We start from the raw sequence: 21,169 nt of genomic DNA, 5'->3' as shown, positions 1-21,169 counted from the left end.
TCGGAAATCTATCACAATAAAGTGTTCGGACTTATCATCTATTTACAAAAGAACACACACGCACACGCACACACACACACACACACACACACACACACACACACACACACACACACACACACACACACACACACACACACACAGCATGAATCCCCAGGTGTCTGTTTATTATTAACACATTAACACTTTACACTTCTTGTCACTGTTCAACATCAACAGCACGTCTGATTTTTTTCTCATCCAAATGGAAACACGAGTTCATTACAGCACTTCAAATACACGTTCCCATAAAACTAAACACAGGGATGATGAAAATCCAGTTCAATAACAGCTGTGGTGATCAAACCAACATGAATGCCGACTAACGGCTGACTAAACCTTAAATCTCAGACATACTCAGGAGTTGGAGATGCTGGACGCTGATTTCAAACCATTAAATAAAAGGCTAAAGAAACAAAGGACAGTCCTGAAGTCTATATGTGATATTATCTTCCAAGCTTTGAAACAATCAGAGGTGACGGTACAGAGTTTGGACAGTTCCCTCTTTAACTGGTTTACAGCAGGAAACAGAGACGGAGCAGGTTACAGCCATACACTAATTCAAACCAAACATTCACTTTAAAAGCTGCAATGAGATTATGATTCTAATGCTGATATCACATTGTTAAAGATGCTTTAATCCTGGAATACGTGACCTGTGAAAACACTCATCACAGCTGAGGTGTTGTCACTGCAGGAGCAGGATCTTCAGTGGGTTCCCAGTGAAAACTCTCCCAATAATCACGGTCTGCGTGGAATCAGTCCTGAGAGTGCAACAGCTCGACTCACAGCAACAAACAGCTCAACGTGCTGTTTCATGTGCAACAACAGCCTTAGTTTGTGATCTAAACTCTCAAAGATGGAGACGTGCATGTGCATAAAGTCTCCTTTGATATGTGAGCATGTGTGACTGAACTGGCAAAGTATGTGACAATGCATCACAGGTGATGTACGGGGACTAAAAACAAATGCTTGTTTAAAAAGTTAGAATCAAACGGTGAGAACCTCGTCACTGTGTAAGATGGACACTTACAGGAATGATCACAGTTGTGATCGAGCAAAGAAACATCGCAAAATATCTGACAAAGCCGACTGGATGTTGTCTCACTGAGTCAAAGTTACAAAACCTACATTCTGTATTTCCAGTAAGCCAAAGCATTTATCATGAGATGTACCATGTGATAAGAGATCTGACATATGTACAGCGGAGTAGTGCTCCACCACTGGGGAACCAAATATTCATACAGAGCTTAATCAGTTTAAAATCATTTAGGGAGTAAATGAGCGATCGCAGCGCCGCCTGATGTTAGGGCCAGATTTAGTGCTAGTGTGAAACCTTCTGCTGGGGTTCACCAAAGAGGGCAAAGCTCCACGTTCACATACGAAGCTGCCATCAGATTATTTCAATGATTACCTGCAAAGAGCAACACAGACGACTGGAGCGAGGTGTGTCCTCACAGAAACAATACAGTGTAAGCACAGGTTTTACACACATCTGTGTGAAAGCAGCACAGCAGCTGATGAATGAGAGCAGGTGGGGCTCGGGTTCAGCTCGGGTGCAGCTCGGGTGGAGCTGGTCTCCAAGGATAGAAAGATGATCCAGGGAGCAGTGAGCTGTAAGCAGCATGTGAGAACTAATGACGACAGTCACACAGACAGACGACTTTATGTCCTTAAATCCAGCGAGACGCGATCATTTATTTACGTTTGATTGTATATAAACTTGTGGGCGACCGATGATGCACCTCTGCATACACGTAACTGCTGCATATGAAAATATTCTTTTGTTCAGCTTGATTTGACCTTTGTGAAAATGTTTGGACTGATTGTGTGATATCTGTGTTTCAGTCTAAATGCAAAGACCAGGTTTGTGGGTATAAGCCCAGGAGTACGCTTCACTTCACAGGGACTAAACTACAGCTCATACACAATAAAGCTTCACAAAGTGCCACCAGGGGGAGACAAAACACTGCACTGGGGCTCATGCACGGCCACACAAACACAGGACGGGATCACTGAAGACTGTGCTGGATGGGCCGAGGCCCGATCACTCGTCGAATCTTCCCTCCAGGATGCTCTCGAACGAGAAGGGGACAAACTTGAAGCCCTGGCCCGAGTAGAACTTGTTCTGGAACTCAACCCTGAAAGAAAAAGAGAGAAGACTGTTTGGTTAAATATCCACACAAGCATGTATGAAAGTTGTCCCGTTAAAGCCTTTTTAAACTAGTCAGAAGCTCCACATGTCTCCAGCATGTACACCCCAGAGCTGGTTCCTGCCGCTTGTTTTAGCCCCGCCCACAGAGGCTGTTTCTGTACTTGTGGCTTTAAATGAAACAAGCCGCTGCTGCCCACACCCTTTCCAGTGCTCTGCCTTTCCAGCCATTCCCAGCAACGGAAAAGAAGATAAAACTCAAATTGGGAGTTTGGATTGAACCTAAATGCAGACACAATGTTATTTATATAGCAACAGTGCACAGCAACAGTCATCTGAAACCCACAAGCAGCACTTTGTGATGTTGGTCAGTTACAGCAGGAGGAGGAAAGAAGTATTTATGTGTTATTATCAAAGCAACCTCAGTGGGAGGAGAGTGGACGAGAAGCGATCTGAGTTTTATTTGGGCTCTAAAGTCAGTGACAGTTTGGTCAGAGATGATGAATGACCCGACCAATCAGGTCCGAGGGCGTTCTCACAGCTACAGTTCGTTTACTTTGGTCCAAATCAGCTGATGAGTTTGTAAACTTGTAGCGTTGTAGTTGCACACTTCACTTCCTGCCTAGCTCCTGGAGTTTGTTTGGAGCCGTACCATTTTCACTTAGGGCTGTCCTCATTAATGTCTGTGTGTAGAGTTATTTTGAGCGGACAGCAAGTTGACACTGTTACACAAGCTGCACACTGACTACTTTACATTGTATCAAGTGTCATATCTTCAACGTTGTGATGAAAAGATATAACAAAATACTTTTTCTCACTTTTGTGAGATACAGCATGTACAAGGACGTTTAAATGGAGGAACACGCCCTCAGCTCATCCATTATTGAGACATTTATGATGAAGCAATCAGGTGCATCAATAAGCTGACAGCCAAAGCCATTGTTCCAGAGACAACTCCTTTTCCAAACATATTCTTCATGCACATCGGCTCTGTTTTAATCTGGGACCTTCTGGTGTGGTACCGGTACAATCGCTCCATTGCTCTGACTGTTGCAAACAGAACACACTGCAAAGAAGTCTAGAAACCTGCAGCACGTGTATTGTTTGACCTCAGAGCTTCAGAACATCACTTCTGTTCAGGACAAAAACAAGTGAGGATGATAAAATTCATCTGTCCGTGTGTGTGAGGCATTCCAGTAAACCTTCCCACACAGCCGCTGAATTATTCCCCGACCAGCAATGTGAAAAGGATGATCGTAAGTGTGTGTGTGTGTGTGTGTGTGTGTGTGTGTGCTCTACAGGCTTTAAAATAAAATGATGAAGCAGGTCAGTTCGAGACTTCATGTGTCTGATACTTGGAGTTTAAAGCATTTAAAGCACATGATTGTGAAATAAAACTGCTAGAAGGACCTGACGGTTCACTCCGTGTGACTCACCTCATTACAGTCTGTCACGGGCTGACTCAGTATCCAACCAGCCGCTGTGTTTTTTCCACAGTTAGGATTCTGAAAGCCTCCGGCCCTGACAACCCGTGATGACTTCATTTAAGAGGAAAAGCTAAGATGGTTGCTGGCCTCGGTCAGCGAGGGAGTGCCCAGGAATGTTTCCCGGCTGTGGCAAATATTTGGCCTTCCAGAGATGTGAGAGGGCAACACTTAAACAGAGGAAAGAAACGAGCGCTCCTCTCATCTGCCTCGCCACGCTGCCGTGGAAACAGATTCCTGAGCCTAACGTGCGCGACGCTTTATGGACTGTGGTGTGTTTGTGCAGACAGCTCATCAGAATGTGTGTGTGAGGCGTGAACAGCTCAGGGGAACATGGAGGCTCACTTTGAACATCATCATTTCCACTCAGTCACTCAGCTGTGTGAAAAATACTCCGGTGCTCCTTCTGAAGCTTACAGAGGTGTGCTGAGCGACACACTGACGCTTCATGAACCTTCACTGTGTGTCCCTGTGGGTGATTGAATAAGAAATATCTGAAGTTGCTCCAGACTTAGATATGAACAAAAGTGATGTACAGACACGGCCCAGGATGCAGGAGAAACACAACACATCACAAACACCAAACCTCTGACTTGTTCATCGCCCGTCCAACACTAACTGTGGCTGAGCGTGGGGAGGTCGATCCAACGTTAAATCCACACTTTCACATTCAGCTCTCTTCCACAACCATCTCCTGCTTCTTCCTTCTCCCATCTGTGGATAAAACCCTGAGATACTTGAACTCCTTCACTTGGGGCAGCAAATCCACTCGGTGGGCGGTCGACTGAGGACCACAGCCTCACTAGTGCTAACACAGTACTCGGGTGTGAACCACCCACTGTGACCAAGAGGTCATCAGTCAACAGAAGCACCCGTCTGAAACAAGTCCGACTCACTGCAGGACACCACACACACTGCAGACAGCAGACAGCATAGTTTGAGGAACTTTCAGCAGATGCTGTGACGTTACTGTCAACCCTTCTGGGGATGATACTCGTGCACGACCGCCTTAAACACCTAAAGTAACTGAACATCATGATGTGTACCGTTCAGACATGCTGGGAAACAACGCGTTTCTGTCACGTATCCTGCTGAACAAACTCTCCGTGTACGAGTCGCGCAGCTCTCACAGATCATGTCGCGACTGAAAAGCCAGAAGTGCCAACTTTGTAAGAAACATTCATTGTTGATGGACGAGGTCCAACAGATACCTTTGCCATACCATACCTTTGCTATAACAGGTCACATGAGCCAGACACACACACACACACACACACACACACACACACACACACACACACACACACACACACACACACACACACACACACACACACACACACAGTGACCAGCCTACATGCTTAGATTATGGGGATGACATCATTATTGGAGGCTGCCAGTGCTGCCCCTCAGCCTATGGACGCAGCTATGGTACGAATTTGAAAATCCTCAGTGGTTTTCAGAGAAGTTGACCTTTGACCTCATTAGGTCGTCGGGATTCAAAGTTGTCCCGTCACCTTCTTCTTAAGCTGTCATATTCACTTCAGGCTGCGCTCAGCAGGGGGTCGCCATGGTGAGTGCCCCATGTGTGTGGTACACAGGTAGGACTAGACAACACAAACTGAAGGACTGTTCAGAGTGTGGATGTAACACAGCTGTGCTGGAGCAGCGTCCACCTCAGCTTCTTATACAAATCAGCCTGAGAGGAAAGGCTGAGCATTACCACTGTGCCTCCATCCAACAAAAACACACAGGCCATCCTCTCTGAACAATGACGTAAACTCTGTGTGAAAGCAGACGTGAAGGATTAAAGAAAATAAACACAAAGCTTTCACAGAGCGTTCAACTCTGCCAGCCTGAGCGGTGCTGTGGTTCGTTTGTAGACAGCCCATAAACGACTCTGTAAAGCTACCAGCTCAAACACCAACTGTAGTGCCAGTGTGTTACCCTGTGAGTTTTGCCACTTGCTACCAGGACTTCTACCCGACACGAGACAGTAATGTAAATTTCATCATTAGACGACGAGTTAAAGTTATCGTGCTGTCGTCTGTAAGTCTGACAGTTTTGTGCGACTCTTCCGACTCGTCCACGGAGCCACCTCACTAAAACGCACCAGAGCCTCCAGCAAGCAGACGTCAGTGAGCATGACAGGAAAGACTAATCGGCCACAGCTGTCCAACACTACAGTCCCCACATTACAATACATGCTATCACAGAGTACAGGTGAGCATCCACACTGTGCCCAGAGAGGATGCAATGAAACGCTGCGGCGGACAAACGGAGTTCTTACAAAACACATGAGGAAACCTAAGTGGTGCGCCTCAGAGGTCCTTCCTGCTGCGCCCGCTCTACTCGACAGGACAAGACGTTCTGGAGACACCGGTGTCCATTTCCCTTTAGTCACAGCTAATGATCATGGTTTCATGTCATGTGCTCTGTACTGGATCATCTGTCACTTCCACCACCTCCTCATAGGCCTCTGCAATATCCTGTGATTTTCAAAATAAACGTCCGGAGCCGCATGCGGCTCTTTAGTCCTTACAGTGCGGCTCCGCGTGGTTTGGGAAAATAAATTAGAAGTGTTTAGATGAAGTGTATTTTATTTATATTAGTTCTTTTTTAACTTGTAGTTCTAAATTGGAAGATTATATAAAAATAAAATTCTATTATTTTTTTCATCGCTCAAAATAAGCGTCACACTCGTGGAAGCTGAAACGGCGTGCATTTATCGAGACTTTCAGCCCCACGTAGGCCAGTTATGGACCTTCGGATCCACATTATGTCAGCAGCTCCACCGTGAACTATGTTAAAACAAACACGCTCACGCCCCACAGACGACAGCTTACAGTCCTGTAGAGATAAAGTGACTTCGTACAGCCCCGACCTGCAGACGCTGTGCGCAGAGGTTCAGGAGCAGAAGTCCCGTTGTAAACATATCACAGCAGACCCGACGATGTTTGCATGAACGCGCTTTTCAGCATCTCTTTATTGACCACTGATAGGTTTGTAATCTAACAACCACCTTACACACAGTTGCTGACGCACACAGCCGGCTGTAGCTTTGCAGCTCACAGCCCCACACATACCACCAGACGTTAAGGCGGCGAGGCGTGATTGCGGGTGCCGCTCATGTGTGTCCGCCTCCCCTGCAGCGGCGCTGCAGACCACGCAGTTTTTGTTTGCTGGATTATTTTAGTTCAGCTTTTGTTGTATTTCTTTAAGAGTTCAAAATGTGTTCATTACATGAATAAAATGTAGTTTTCTCTGTAGCACTTCATGGAGTTCATAATAAATTCATCTACGTATTTTATATTCTTTACATTTGATCTTTTACATTGTGTATAATGTCTGTTGACTGTATTGTTTATTTTAATATTCGTGTACAGCGCTTTGTGACTGCCTGTCTGTGAAAAGCGCTTAATAAATAAACTTTTACTTACTTTAGTTGTTCACACAAAGCATAAAGGTAAAAATCAATATATACAGTGTTATCTTCATTTTAGATGTCAACAAGTATTTGAGGCTCCCAGTGTTTTCTTTTGCGTGGAAACCGGCTCCAAATGGCTCTTTGGGTGCTAAAGGTTGCCGACCCCTGACCTAAGCAATCATAGACGTGTGCTGCAGCGTGCAGCTGCCAGCCAAAGCACGATTACACTGCACAGCTGAAAAATTTCACTGCTGTGTAATGTTTGACATTTGCTGTATGTCAGTGTAGTTGGATTAGCAGGGCGGAGTGCGTGCTGGGAGGCGATGGAGCTGGAAGGTGTGTAAGGTCCTCTGGAGTTCGGTATGATAACAGTTCAGTAAACCAGTTTGAGAAGGTCCGATTCTGCTGGAATTCCTCATGAGCTTTGGCAAAAGTACCCGTGTGTGTGTGTGTGTGTGTGTGCGCGCGTGGGTATTAACATGTTCATGTGGACCACAAATTGGTGGTTTACTATGCTTGTGGGGACAAACAGCCCTTGTGGGGACCAGGATTTGTTTGAAGGCATTTTTGAGACTCAAAATGTGGTTTTAGTGTCAGGGTTACAATTAGGTTATGGAAAGGTTCAGGGTCAGGCATTCATTTTTAATGGTTAGGGTACGCGGCTAGGGAAACCATTATGTCAATGAGATGCTATAAACACACACACACACACTCATGTGTTTGTTTTCCATCAGTGCGGGACTGTTTAGACCTGAAGACAGTTTACTTTCTGCTTTCACGTGCGATGCATGGAGCTGCCTGTGAGTGGATATTTTCTGCAGTCAGAGTAATCATCTGACAAAAGCTCAAACGTGTCTCTGACCTCATGTGTGTCCTCCCTGCTCGTAGCAAACACATCAAAATAAGGCTTTTATGCAAACACTGAATACAAATTTGCTTCCTTGAAAAAGTTACAGTTCAGTATTGAATATTACATAAAGATCCTGGAGAGACTAGTTCTCTCCCAACTCCAGGCGTACTTGCACACGAACAATATTGCTGAGAAATTTCAATCTGCCTTTAAGCCATTGCATAGCACTGAAACAGCGTTGGTTAGAGTTCTTAATGATATTCTTGTAATCACTGATACTGGACGCTCTATGGTCCTAGTTTTACTGGACCTCTCTTCGGCCTTTGATATGGTAGACCATAACATTTTATTACTAAGACTTGAGCACACTGTGGGTATTAGAGGCACTGCCCTCGACTGGTTTAAATCATACCTCGCTGATAGATCCTTATCAGTTCACTTAGGCACCTTCTCCTCTTCCTCCGCTCCGGTCTGTTGTGGTGTGCCTCAAGGATCAGTTTTAGGCCCTATTCTCTTCTCATTGTATTTGCTCCCTCTAGGCGCAATCTTTGAAAAATACAATATCGCCTTCCACTGTTATGCCGATGACATACAGATCTATTTTGAACTTACTGACGACCTTGCTGTGTCCCTGCACTACTTTCAAGAATGCATGCGGGAGGTCAAAGAATGGTTCCTGAGTAATTCCCTCGTTTTAAATGATAAGAAGACTGAGATTGTGGTGTTCAACAGTAAAATCCCTCGTGCCCAACTCTGTGCTGCCCTGGGTTCCTTTGCTAGTTTTTCTTGTGACTATGTCAGTAACTTGGGTGTACTGCTGGATAGCTCGCTCAAACTCGATAAGCAAGTGTCTGCTGTAGTGAGATCTAGCTTCCACCAACTGCGCCTTATCTCTAAGGCTAGGCATTATATTCCGCATGAGGACCTGGAGAAGCTTATTCACGCTTTTGTGACCTCCAGGTTGGATTATTGTAACTCCTTGTACTATGGTCTTCCCTCTTCTCTTCTTCTTAAACTGCAAACAGTCCAAAATGCAGCAGCCCGCCTTTTGACTGGTACCAGGAAATTTTGCCATATTACCCCTGTCCTAGCTAGCCTGCATTGGCTGCCCATAAAGTACCGTATTCAATTTAAAATATTACTCCTTACTTTCAAAACTATTAATAAATTAGCGCCAAGTTATCTTAGTGAACTTCTCAAACCACATACTCCTGCTAGAACACTCAGATCTGCCACTCAACTACTTCTGACCCAACCCAGATCTCGACTGAAGTCCCGGGGTGACCGTGCGTTTGCTCTGGCTGCCCCGGTACTGTGGAATACCCTTCCTCTCGACCTCCGCGCATCTGATTCCATTGCACTGTTCAAATCACGATTAAAAACCCACTTATTCAATCTTGCCTTTCCCTCTAGTTAATATTTCTTTTATGATTTTATATCATGCACTTTTATGCTCATTTAAATTCTTGTTTGCTCTGTACCTGTTGCTTTCCTATGTATTAGTGACAGTTATCTGCTTGCATATTTAGTACTTGCTTTGGTCCTATTTCTATTATCCTCCTCCTATACTCTATTTTACTTGTTAAGCACCTTGGCATACCCTTGGTTTTTAAGTGTGCTTTATAAATAAAGTTTATTATTATTATTATTATTATAAAACAAAAACTGGACACTGTGCCTGTCACACCGACACAGAGGGGAGCTTCCCTGGTCCAGATCACAAAGTGACTCTGACACCCCGTCACAGATACTCTGTATTTGCGTGTAAGTGTGACTCTAACCAGTGCAGACGCAGGGCATGCAGGAAGGCTGACAGCCCCTCCATCACGAGCAGGATGGCGACTGTTAGCACGGCGAAGAATGCGAAGATGATGGCCAGGCCGAAGAACCCGCCCCCGCTCCTGGATGAGAGGCCGAGGTGCATCACCATGGACCAGAGCACCTCCGAGAGCTCTGTGCAAACAGTCGTGACAACAAGGTTTACAGTGAATATCCAGCAGTAAACAACATTACTCAACATAGTTCTGTTTCTCTGAATGTTTATGATCATCAACAACACAAAGCTGTGTGAGAGTCGCTACTAACGTGCATGAGCCAGGCTGAGGGCCCACAGGCGCAGGTAAGAGGCTGTGTTGGAGATGCACCCCAGGCAGTACTCTATGGTGTGGATAGCCTGGTGGACAGCTACATCGCCGAAATCAAACTGTAGTGAGAGAAGGAACAGCGTGAGCACAGGAGTGTGTACATGCAGGAGGTGTGACCATAAAATCGAACCAAACATTGGCCCAGTTTCTCTTCAGATTAACTTCAGGTCACTTCCTGAACGTGTTCACGTGTGCTCTCACAGCAGATGTAAACTCCTGTTTTCAGCAGGCTTCAGGACTTCTTAGTTGGAGAATCCATCAGGTTAGAAGTGTATGTAGCCCCATACAAATAAGCCTGTCTTCATGATGATGACGAACTCTCTGACCACACCTTGTTCTCTGGATCAATGTTGAACATGTTTCATTGTTTAGAATCTGAGATGTAGTTTAGGAAGCAGAGCATGCTGCAGGGTAACCTTTGTTTATGTAGGAGGAAGCCCTCACACATGCTGTGTAGCATAACTCAGCGAGCATGCTAATCCAGAGAGCTGGGAAACAGCTACTTCTGCTGCTGACAAGCTGCTTTGACCTTTGACCTCTGCCTGTGACTTCTCTCATCAGCTTTAAAACAAAGAGCAGAGAAGTTTCTTCATCCACAGCCAGATCACAGCTCAGGGAGGTGTTTGTTTATTGTAAAGCCCGCGCACTTCCTCCATTTTCTCCATCCTGGAGCGAGGCTAGCCTTTCCTGTGTGGAGCGAGCAGGGAGGGGGAAACATGGCAGTCAAACGCTCCGTGTAGCTTTTGTTCGGTTTTGCTTGGCGCTGATCTGGTTTCCTCTTTCCATGCTCCCCTTTTGTCTTTGGATCAGACAAATGGAGTTCATGGAAGCAGGAGTCATTGTTCCCATTCAAAGGATCACTAATGAAAAACAGAAGTATGAATACGAGCATGCCATAATGGCACAAAACACTGAGGCCAATGACTGAATTGGAAACATTTCCGCTGATAGTGGAAACAAAAGGTAGACTTCTGCTCAGGTGACAGCTTGAAATTTGGGCTGTACCTGACTGACTATGGACGCAGCTTTAGGGGCGAAACGGTGAGACGGGGGCAACAACTCCGGTTGTGCAGAAGTACAACTAGATGGATTTTAGTGAAAACTGACCCTTGACCTGTTGCTCTTTGATCTGGTCACAAAGTAACAACTGTTGCTTCATCTTTTCCCAGTTACTGGATATCTGAACACGTTCTGCGTTTTTCCATAATGATGACTGTGGCTCTGGATGAAGAGCAGGTCATCTCCTCATTGGAAGGCTGGTGGTTTGATCCCTGCCTGCTCCAGTCTGCACACCAAGTATCCTTATAAAGTGCTTTAGAATAGAAAAGCTCTATATACGAACTCAACACACCTGTCACAGGGCGAGAGGCTTTTTCACTCTGTCATGCAAACAAACATGTACCTTCATTCATGCATGCCTGGCAGTTCAGGATTAAAGCACATTTAAACAATTCAAACATGACAAAAACCAAATGAAGCAAGCCAGCATTCAGACATGCTCAGGAAACGTTAAACTCTGAATCTTACCGGCTCTTCCTCTGAGTGCTTGAAAGTAAGCAAAGGTGAAAGGTCAGTGGTGCGATCCACAATCAAATCTTTCAGAAGTTTTCATCACCCAGATTTAATGGGACATGATCCAAGCGAGGACGTGTGTGGAACTCATCAATAAGATGTCTCGCTCTGTAACCCGTACACAATCATTCAGTTCTGTCATGTTTATGATGTGAATGATGTGAATAAGAGCTCAGGTTTGTTCCCAGAATGCTTAGGTCTCATACACAACTGTTATTCTGTGCAGGTTTTTAAAAAGTGACGAGTCCCTGTAGTGTAAACTAAAATTCTGATGTTACAGTCATGGTAAAAAGAAACGACACCTCTAACATCCCTGAAGCCCACCTCAGTGAAGAGCACGGGACACGCTGCACCATGTCATCACTCATTTAACCTGAAACACTCTTCTTCCCACTTCATGCACAGATGTCTGAAGGTCCCACCACAGCATGTCAGTCACTGACTGGGCCATTACGACACCTCCAACTCCTGCTGACCCCGTGTCAACCGAGCTTCAGCCGTCAGACAGGTGACACCTCACCTGACGCTATAATACTTTGGTATACGAAGACGTTTATGGTCAAGTCCTTCGCTGTGAGATGCTCAGGCTGCAGAACAAGCTTTATGTTTTTTTGCCGTCTCTCTGAGCATTGCACGGACTTCCACTTTTAGGAAGACTGTGGCTTTGTGTTAACATACAGCGTAAAGCTTGAAGGCCAAGTTCTGCTTCGCAGAGGTGGTCACACCTGCTGCTACTTAACCTGCTAAAGGCTGAACTTCCTCCACTCACTGCTTCTGCAATTTAGCTTCATTCTTGTCAAATAATGACACGGTGTAATATGTCACATGCTGTTGGTCGTCTGAGGTTGTGTTTACCTGCTAAGGCCAGATGATTCTGTATTATGTGGTGACTAGGGCGGCTCGATTATGGCAAAAATGATAATCACGATTATTTTCACTGACATTGAGATCTCGATTATTTGACGATATTTATTTAACAATAACAACGTGTTGAATAATGACTTTAAAGATTGTCAAAAAATAATATAAATAGTGCAAATACTGATAACAGTGCAAATGTTTGCAATATAAGAAATAAATGAAAAATGTAAACATCTGTTTAGTGAACTTTGCAGTGTTGCTCTGTGGTGCAGCTACGACACCGTAGCAAAGTTTACACACTGTGTCTACTTGATCCACGTCTGACTGAACCCATAATGTTTCCACACCACTGAAGTTTTTTTTACCTCTTTTCAACCAACGGCAGCCACTCTCCTCTCCAAATAACTTCTGCTTAGCTTTCCGAGCTGCCTCTTAATCAGCGGTCCCCAACCCCCGGGCCTCGGACCGGTACCGGTCCGTGAGTCGTTTGGTTTCGGGCCGCGAGAGTTGAGGCTCAGGTGTGAAATGTCTGGTTTTCAGGGTTTTTATCGGTTTTCAGCGTTATTTTGTTATCGTCTTTATCGTTTACTCGGTTTTCCTGGGTCTTTTCAGGGTGTTATGAATAAATTTTCTTTTTTTCGGTACCGGTACTAGTTTTATTTTGTTGTATTTATCCGCGACACCTTAAAGGCCGGTCCACACGGAGCAGCGCGAGAGTAAAGCACGAGGGAGGGGCTAATAATCGGCTCAGTCATTTTTAATGATCGTTGAAAGCCCAGATCGTAATCGAGATTAAAATTCGATTAATTGAGCAGCCCTAGTGGTGATGTGTAAAACCTTTAAAGTGGGTGTCCTGTCTTCTTACCATGACTCAGTTTTTAACAGGAACCTCCCCTCTTGTGTTTCCTGTCTGAGCCACAGTGGAGTGACGCATTGATATGCAGAACCAGCTTCCACACCACTTCAACTTTAACTCGACTTCAGGGATGTGAGAGTTGCATCGCATGGACCCACTGTGCTTTTCCACACGGTTCACAGGTTTGATTCTCATATTAAATCGTCAGGATCTGGAAGTAATCCTTCTAAGGAAGCCAGACGGATCTCCAGAGAAAGTCCCAGAACATTACATATTTACTTTGTGAATGGATGATAAATGCAGCCTTGCTAACTGTGCAGTGTAAGTCATCACGACAAAAACACTCAAGATTTATTATGAAGAGAAGCCAGAGACACCCGACCCCTGTGTCACTGACTGAAACAAAGGGGGTGGTTCTCGTTCATATTTATGTTCCTGAAATGGAAAAGCCATCTTTTTTCATTTGCTGTGATCACGTCACTGTAATATCTCTATAAAGGGATATTAGTGTGTTTATTTCAGTCCATTTGCACCTGAAATAAGCAGCCATTGCTCTATATGTCCTATCTGAAACATGGAGCTGCAACATTTTGTGCTTTGTGACCTCTGGGCATCTGTGGGAGCCCAGGGAATAGTCAGAGCCCATATGACGCTGAAAGCATCATTCACATCACAATCCTACTAAAATATATATTCGAAACAGAAACCAATTCAAAGCAGAATCTGAGAGAGGACAGAATGTGGCAGTGATGAGACTCACCTCATCGCCTTCTTCTGAGTGCTGGGAGAGCTGGTCGTGGTCCATGATGCCAGCTTCATCTTCTGTGGGCCCGTTGCCCACCCGCACCCCTCCAAACTTCTGCGTGCCCTGTTGAGTGAGTCCGGTGCATGATGAGGACACGCCTGTTTGCTCTAAAGACTGCTCTAGATTCTCTGCAGGGGTTTCTTCCCTCTTCTGTGACTAGATACAAAAGCCACAAGAGCTGTGTCGAGCTTAAAGCAAGCCTTAGGATGATGCTTCCTTCTTAATTTACTCCAATTTGTAAATCAGGACACCCACAAACCGAGAAAAATAGATATATTTACCACCTTATCAAGTATAATGGTTCAAATTTCAATAAGCAATCGTTCACTGGAGAGCAAAATAGTCTCACTGGTTCAATCACAGCTGAGCACAAAGACCTGAAGACCCGTCCAGCTAACAGCTGTACAGCTCCCAGATCTCATCATCATTCGTGTGAGATTTACAACTGCTGGGAAACAAATACTGAAGCATGGCTAAAAGCGTTTTTGTGACCTTGAAGTAATCTTAAATTTGAAAAGCAAAACCTGCAGTTTCACCATGTGTCAAAAGGCTGTGTGTGATAATATCAGCTAGCTGTAACACAGCTAACCTACATGAATTTGGGAAGGTGGTTTAATGTGACAGCACAGTCACCTGGCAGCAAGGTTGTGGGTTTGAATCCACTGGTGCCTTCAGTTTATAGGCTCTCCCTGTCCTCCCACTGTCCAAAGGAGGCGTGTTAGCTTTATAAGTGATTTTAAACTGGCTGTCTGTGTCAGCCCTTTGAGAGCTTGGCAAACCTCGTGGCCTCTGGGTCAAGAGGAAAACTACGGTGTCATTTGATGGTTGGGATTTTCTCTGAACGATTGTCTTTCCCTCACAATATAACGATATAAAAAACTGAATTGAACAATGGGGCTGGAATCATTACTGTGACAGCTGTGTTCTGCTGATAATGACCACAGTTTTCCACTAATGGTCAAATGTCCCTTTGACCAGACAGGCCTGATGGGAAAAAGTCCTTCTTGTGGCTAATTTGACCAAATTAACTGAAGCATCAGAAAAGAGCTGCAGAGACAGTCAATTTTCTGATGAGCTACTCAGTTTGGATCATTTTGGCTCGTGCAAAACAAACAAACAGTGAATTATCTGTCAGAAAGCAGAGTTATCCACAGCGTGTGACTCACAGTCATTAGCGAGCGTTCAGACTCACGCCACACTCGGCCTGTCACGTCCACTTTGAATGGCGACAGTGAAAACACTTAGTCTGACACTTCATAACTGGGTTCACAGCCCAATGACATCAGTCTTTATGATCTATGATTGCAGCCAGCTGGCTAATCTTTTCTCGTTTGCTTAAGTAGTCCCAAGTGTTTGTTTTGCCCTCTTCAGACAGTTTGTGCTGTGCTGCTGTGCTGAGAGCTGACTGTTTGTTGGTGTTAATAAATAGAAACTCCTTTTCTAAACTAATGTTTGCCATAGTGTTGCTTATTGGCCGTCTTCTCCCAGAAGAGAAGCATTCAGGCAAAGTACTGTGTAGTGAAAAACAACCCTGCTCCTAAACATAGAAATCAGTACAAACTCAGCCAGTTAGGTCTGTTCAGACAATGTTGATAAAAACCTTTAAATACATGCAGAAAGTTGCATAGTCCACAGTCACCTCTCTTACAACGTGTGAGCATGTATAACTCTGCTAAAGCTCATCTGCTCGACATGCAAAGATCAGGCCCCACATGTCACAAAGCTACGAGTTATAAAGAGTCTTTGTGAGGTTTTAACTCTGCTGATCTTCAGTGAATGAGATCCATAACCAGTGAGAGATATGAAAGCTCCAGGTGGCATATCTACCAAGGTAGCACTCGGTAATGGTCGTCATCATTTTGGATAGAAAACTGCCAAATATACAGTTAAGACAACTGAATCAAAGTATCATCGAATTTTAGGGTGTCCTTTGTCTGTGAAGTAGTTATCGTACATTTCTCGCTAAAATATCAACGTTTCCAAAGCTGGCTTTAAGCAGTTTTCATGGCAGCACAACCAACCACGTTACACAATACAATGTGCATTGAAATGAATGACAGGAGTAAGAAAACAAAAGGTTATATCAAAGGTTATAACTTAACAGTAACTTAACAGTAATGAAAGATAGAAGTAGGGTTCTAGTTGTGGTCAGATGCACATACCAGGTGCTTTTTCCACAGGTGCTGACGCCGAAGCACCATAGTTTTCACAATCAGCATACAGGGAACACATGCAAGGGCAATCAGCACCAACAAAACCTGGATCGCCACCTAAAGATTCAAAGAGAGAGGTTAATTAAGAAATGAGCATTGTACAAACAGGTCTTGGTCTAAAACAGTACCTCAAACTGTAAATACAGAGCACAACATAATAGATTGTCTGTTGCATCTAAACACTGACAATGAAACCCACAAGACTTCAAAATACGAGCTCTGCTGTGCTTTAAAAACCTAACATGCTCTAATCGATCACATGTAACTAAAAATAACAGAAAAACTACAACTGCTGCCAGATCTTCACCTTCATCTTGCAACAAGAACTGATAACTAACGAACAACTAATGTTGTTAAACAACAGCTTGTAGTGGCAGACATCCAAGAAAGGGTCTCCAGTATGAAGAGTTGGACAGCACCAGGCCCCGACATGGTTCACGCCTACTGGCTGAAGAAGCTGACTGCACTCCACGAGCGACTGGCAGCACAAATGAACCAGCTGCTAGTTGATGAGAGACACCCGGAATGGCTAACCGAAGGCCGGACAGTCCTGATCCTCAAGGACCCCCAGAAGGGACCGGTCCCATCCAACTACCGACCAATAACCTGCCTCAGCACCACGTGGAAGCTCCTGTCAGGCATCATAGCAGCTAAGATGAACAGGCACACGGGTCAATACATGAGCAAGGCACAGAAAGGGCCAAGAATACCAGAGGCGCAAAACACCAGCTACTGGTCGACTGAGCAGTCAGCCGAGACCAACCTGTGCACTGCCTGGACTGATTACAAGGAGGCCTATGACTCAATGCCCCACACCTGGATCCTGGAATGCCGAGAACGGTACAAGATCAACAGGACCCTGAGAGCCTTCGTCAGGAACTCAATGGGGATGTGGCAGGCAACACTGGAGGCCAACCTCAAGCCCATAGCACAAGTCAGCATCAAGTGCGGGATCTGCCAAGGAGATGCTCCTCAGGCAGCAGAAACCTAAGAAAGAGGAGGGAGACTAGGAACCATCATGGAAGGACAGGCCCCTGCACGGTATGTACCACCGGCAGATAGAGGAGGTGGCTGATATCCAGAAATCCTACCAGTGGCTGGACAAAGCTGGACTGAAAGACAGCACAGAGGCACTAATCATGGCAGCACAGGAACAAGCTCTGAGTACAAGATCCATAGAGGCTGGGGTCTATCACACCAGGCAAGACCCCAGGTGCAGGCTGTGTAAAGATGAGACAATCCAGCACATAACAGCAGGGCGCAAGATGCTAGCAGGCAAGGCATACATGGAACGCCATAACCAAGTGGCCGGCATAATGTACAGGAACATCTGTGCCGAGTATAACCTGGAAGTCCCGAGGTCAAAATGGGAGATGCCCCCAAGGGTGGTGGAGAATGACCGAGCTAAGATCCTGTGGGACTTCCAGATACAGACGGACAAAATGGTGGTGGCTAACCAACCGGACATAGTGGTGGTAGACAAACAGAAGCAGACGGCCGTAGTGATCGATGTAGCGGTTCCGAATGACAGCAATATCAGGAAGAAGGAACACGAGAAGCTGGAGAAATACCAAGGGCTCAGAGAAGAGCTCGAGAGGATGTGGAGGGTGAAGGTAACGGTGGTCCCCGTGGTAATCGGAGCACTAGGTGCGGTGACTCCCAAGCTAGGCGAGTGGCTCCAGCAGATCCCGGGAACAACATCTCTGTCCAGAAGAGCGCAGTCCTGGGAACAGCTAAGATACTGCAGGACCCTCAAGCTCCCAGGCCTCTGGTAGAGGACCCGAGCTTGGAGGATAAACCGCCTGCAGAGGCGAGCGGGGAATTTAATGTTTTTGGTTTTTTAAAATGAGAAAATCCTAAATAAATTCAAACTTGTGCACTGAATTATTTTTCTTAGTCATTAAAGATGAAAGATGCTGAAAACAACTCAAAGGAATCATTAAAAGCCAAAATTACCATGATTTTAAGCCCCGTAATGAATGTATATACCTGACCCCAACTGTACCACTAGAGCGTTTCACTAACAACAAAGCATCCGTGCAGGTTGTCCATGTTCATGTTCTAAGGTGGAACTGTTGCATACTGTGTTATAATATATAGTATATAAATGAACCCCACTAGGTGCCAGCAGCACAACCATCATACTGAGAGGTGAGAATGATAAGGAATTTCAAATCACACACACACACACACACACACACACACACACACACACACACACACACACACACACACACACACACACACACACACCTCGATTTAAAACTGCAAAAAAAATTAACAATTTAAAACCTCGGCATACTGACAGAACGACACGACCTGCACCGTTATGAGAAGAGATGGTATCAATAAGCAAAGCTCAAACTGCTCCAAGCTGCTCTGTTTGTTTTTGTTCTACAGTGAAGCTCGACCTCAAGTTTCTGAAAAAAGGTCATCAGGAAAGTAAAGCACAATGAAATATCTGTTTGCTCTGTAGAACTGCTGAGAGAACGTCCATGCACGACTCTAACATGTCAGTGTGACGCGGATATGTTAGGAGAGGGTGGGTAATGGAAGGAGCACCTGTCCCTCGTAGAGGCGTTTGCTGGTGGGGTCACCGTAGTTGAAGAGACACATGTTGATAAAGTGGATGAGCAGGCTGGGAGCATCCTTGGAAGTCCGGGCGGTGTAGGCTGTCCACTTGTAGAAGATCAGCAGGGCAAGGTAGCCAAACAAGCTCGACATGAAGACAATCTCTGGGATGAAGCCCAGGAAAATGTTCAGAGGCTTCTTGAAGTACCTGCAGCACAGTGAGGTCACACATGAACAACAGAACAGCATGGTACCTGTTTGAAAATGATCAGCTGTGAATATGAAGCTAGACGGCACACAACCTTAAAAGTGTTTGAACATTCAGTATCAGCCCTCAGTGTGACTCTTACAGGTGGTTGAAGAGGCTGAGAGACACTCCAAATATCATGTGGATGACGCCCAGGATGACGGACATCTTCATCTTAAAGGAGTTGAGGAAAGTTAGCTTGTTGGTGGCAATATTCCAGATCTGCAGAGAGCACACAGCAGGTTCAACGAAGAGCACCCTGCTACTCTGACACAAGTACAAACAGGCTGACATACAGGTCTGTGCTGACCTCTCAGTGATCTCAGACAGATGGTCTTTTTTAAAGGTACAGTTGTTAGTTTATGAAACAGCTCTGGAGCTGGATATGAGGCGATATGACCAAAAGTATTTATCACGATATACATCTGAAAATTTGTGATAACGATATAACTGACGATGTACTTGACACGAGACAAAATACTTTACAACTCCACAACTTTATTAGTGAAAAAAAACCCCATCAATGTATTTTCACTTAAACAAGCAGCTGTTTTTTTTTATGTGCATTAAAGTTATATAAAAATGTAACAGTGCAAATGCAAATTCTTTGCTGACAGTTTAACCAAAAGGCATTTCCAGTGGAAACTGGCCGACACATCCTCAGCATAACCATGTATAACATCCACAAAACTTAAAAACAGTTATACACACACACAACACGGTAACATTATGTTGAAGCACAGTACGTATCACTCCGCGAGGCTCCGCCTATGATAGCCGTAATGCTCCCACAATCCATCAAGCGGTGCGGCTTCGTAGCTTAGCAAAGTCGTACTGAAACATTTGACAGATTTTCGAGCGCCGTGCACATAAAATCGTTTCGAGGTCAGTAAACACAACCAGAGTTCATACATAAGGCGCACGGGATTATAAGGGGCTCTGTCGACTTTCAGAAAAATCAAAGGATTGATTTTAAGTGCGCCGTATTTTCCAAACAACACGGTAATAACGACGGCCTGCTAGCATGCGCTACCAAAAAAAGTGCTTTGTTGTGTATCTGACGGACGAAAGCTAAACCAGTTCCACACCAGTGAAGTTACAGCATTTTTACAAACCAGTTCTGGTTCATCTGTTTCACTCAACGATCCGCTTTCGCCGCCATGCTTTTTCCGTCATGCGCGTATGAAAACAAAGGCACTGCGCCTGCGCGTTTTACCCATATTCTATCGCGATATCTCATTTTCTTATCGTTGCCCAACATTATACTGGTATCACCGTGAACGGTATGATGTGGCCCAGCCCTACTGGATACTGCAGTTTTCTCAGACAGGGTTCAGGGGCTAGTGACTCATTGTGTCACATGGTCTCACATCTGTGGGGTGTTTAATCATCTCTGTAACACAGGACCAACAGCTATGGAGCTCTGACAGGATCGATTGTTGCTTGGCTCACAAACTGGATTATTGGCATTCCTATCACTGATTTCACCAGCCCAAGATGAAATGAGCAGGTTGTCGTGCACTGGAGACAATTAGAGCCGGTAATTTGATTTAGTTGTTATAGTGAGTACATGTATTGTTTACCGGGTCAATTCCGAGTGGATAAGGTCCACCGAACACGCCGGGAATAGCAGGATCTAACTGGAGAACTGCATTTCCATCAAGAGTCTCAGACCTAGGACAGACGGAAGGAGAAGAACTACAATCCATGCTGCAAGATGAGAAACAGTTTAGAGCACGAACCTGCCAACACACACACACTGGCCACTTCTTTAGTTACACCTGGCTAGTAACAGGTTGGACCCATATGATGACATTGACTTCCTGTCTTACTTTGACAGTCAGTTATCTTGTGTTTTGTATAATTAGCTTTGCTGCATTTAAATTCTAACACTCTTAAATATGAGAGTTTGTGCAGAGATGCTCTCCTGCATGTTATTAACTTACTG

The 21,169-nt window shown here is 45.0% G+C and overlaps 1 protein-coding gene across 1 annotated transcript in view; it reads right to left on the bottom strand.

Annotated features, from left to right (window-relative positions):
* Nucleotides 1-156: 156 nt before the first annotated feature.
* The window catches only part of LOC146662881 (V-type proton ATPase 116 kDa subunit a 1-like), a 30,208-nt gene continuing 9,195 nt past the window's right edge, over nucleotides 157-21,169 (bottom strand). The window contains exons 14-22 of the mRNA XM_085415452.1: nucleotides 20,805-20,895; nucleotides 19,325-19,443; nucleotides 18,966-19,182; nucleotides 16,353-16,460; nucleotides 14,146-14,346; nucleotides 11,624-11,641; nucleotides 10,038-10,155; nucleotides 9,734-9,905; nucleotides 157-2,180 (exon numbers count right to left, since the gene is read on the bottom strand). Of these exons, the coding sequence (XP_085271578.1) occupies nucleotides 2,087-2,180; nucleotides 9,734-9,905; nucleotides 10,038-10,155; nucleotides 11,624-11,641; nucleotides 14,146-14,346; nucleotides 16,353-16,460; nucleotides 18,966-19,182; nucleotides 19,325-19,443; nucleotides 20,805-20,895 (1,138 nt within the window). The 3' untranslated portion in view covers nucleotides 157-2,086. The remainder of the gene's footprint in view (nucleotides 2,181-9,733; nucleotides 9,906-10,037; nucleotides 10,156-11,623; nucleotides 11,642-14,145; nucleotides 14,347-16,352; nucleotides 16,461-18,965; nucleotides 19,183-19,324; nucleotides 19,444-20,804; nucleotides 20,896-21,169) is intronic.

Source organism: Rhamphochromis longiceps, linkage group LG8 (genome assembly GCF_057381845.1).
Source record: "Rhamphochromis longiceps isolate RC_006_pf linkage group LG8, R_longiceps_female_GT1.1, whole genome shotgun sequence".
NCBI lineage: Eukaryota > Metazoa > Chordata > Actinopteri > Cichliformes > Cichlidae > Rhamphochromis > Rhamphochromis longiceps.
Note: the sequence above shows the minus strand (reverse complement) of the source record. Positions and strands in the feature narration are given on the sequence as shown.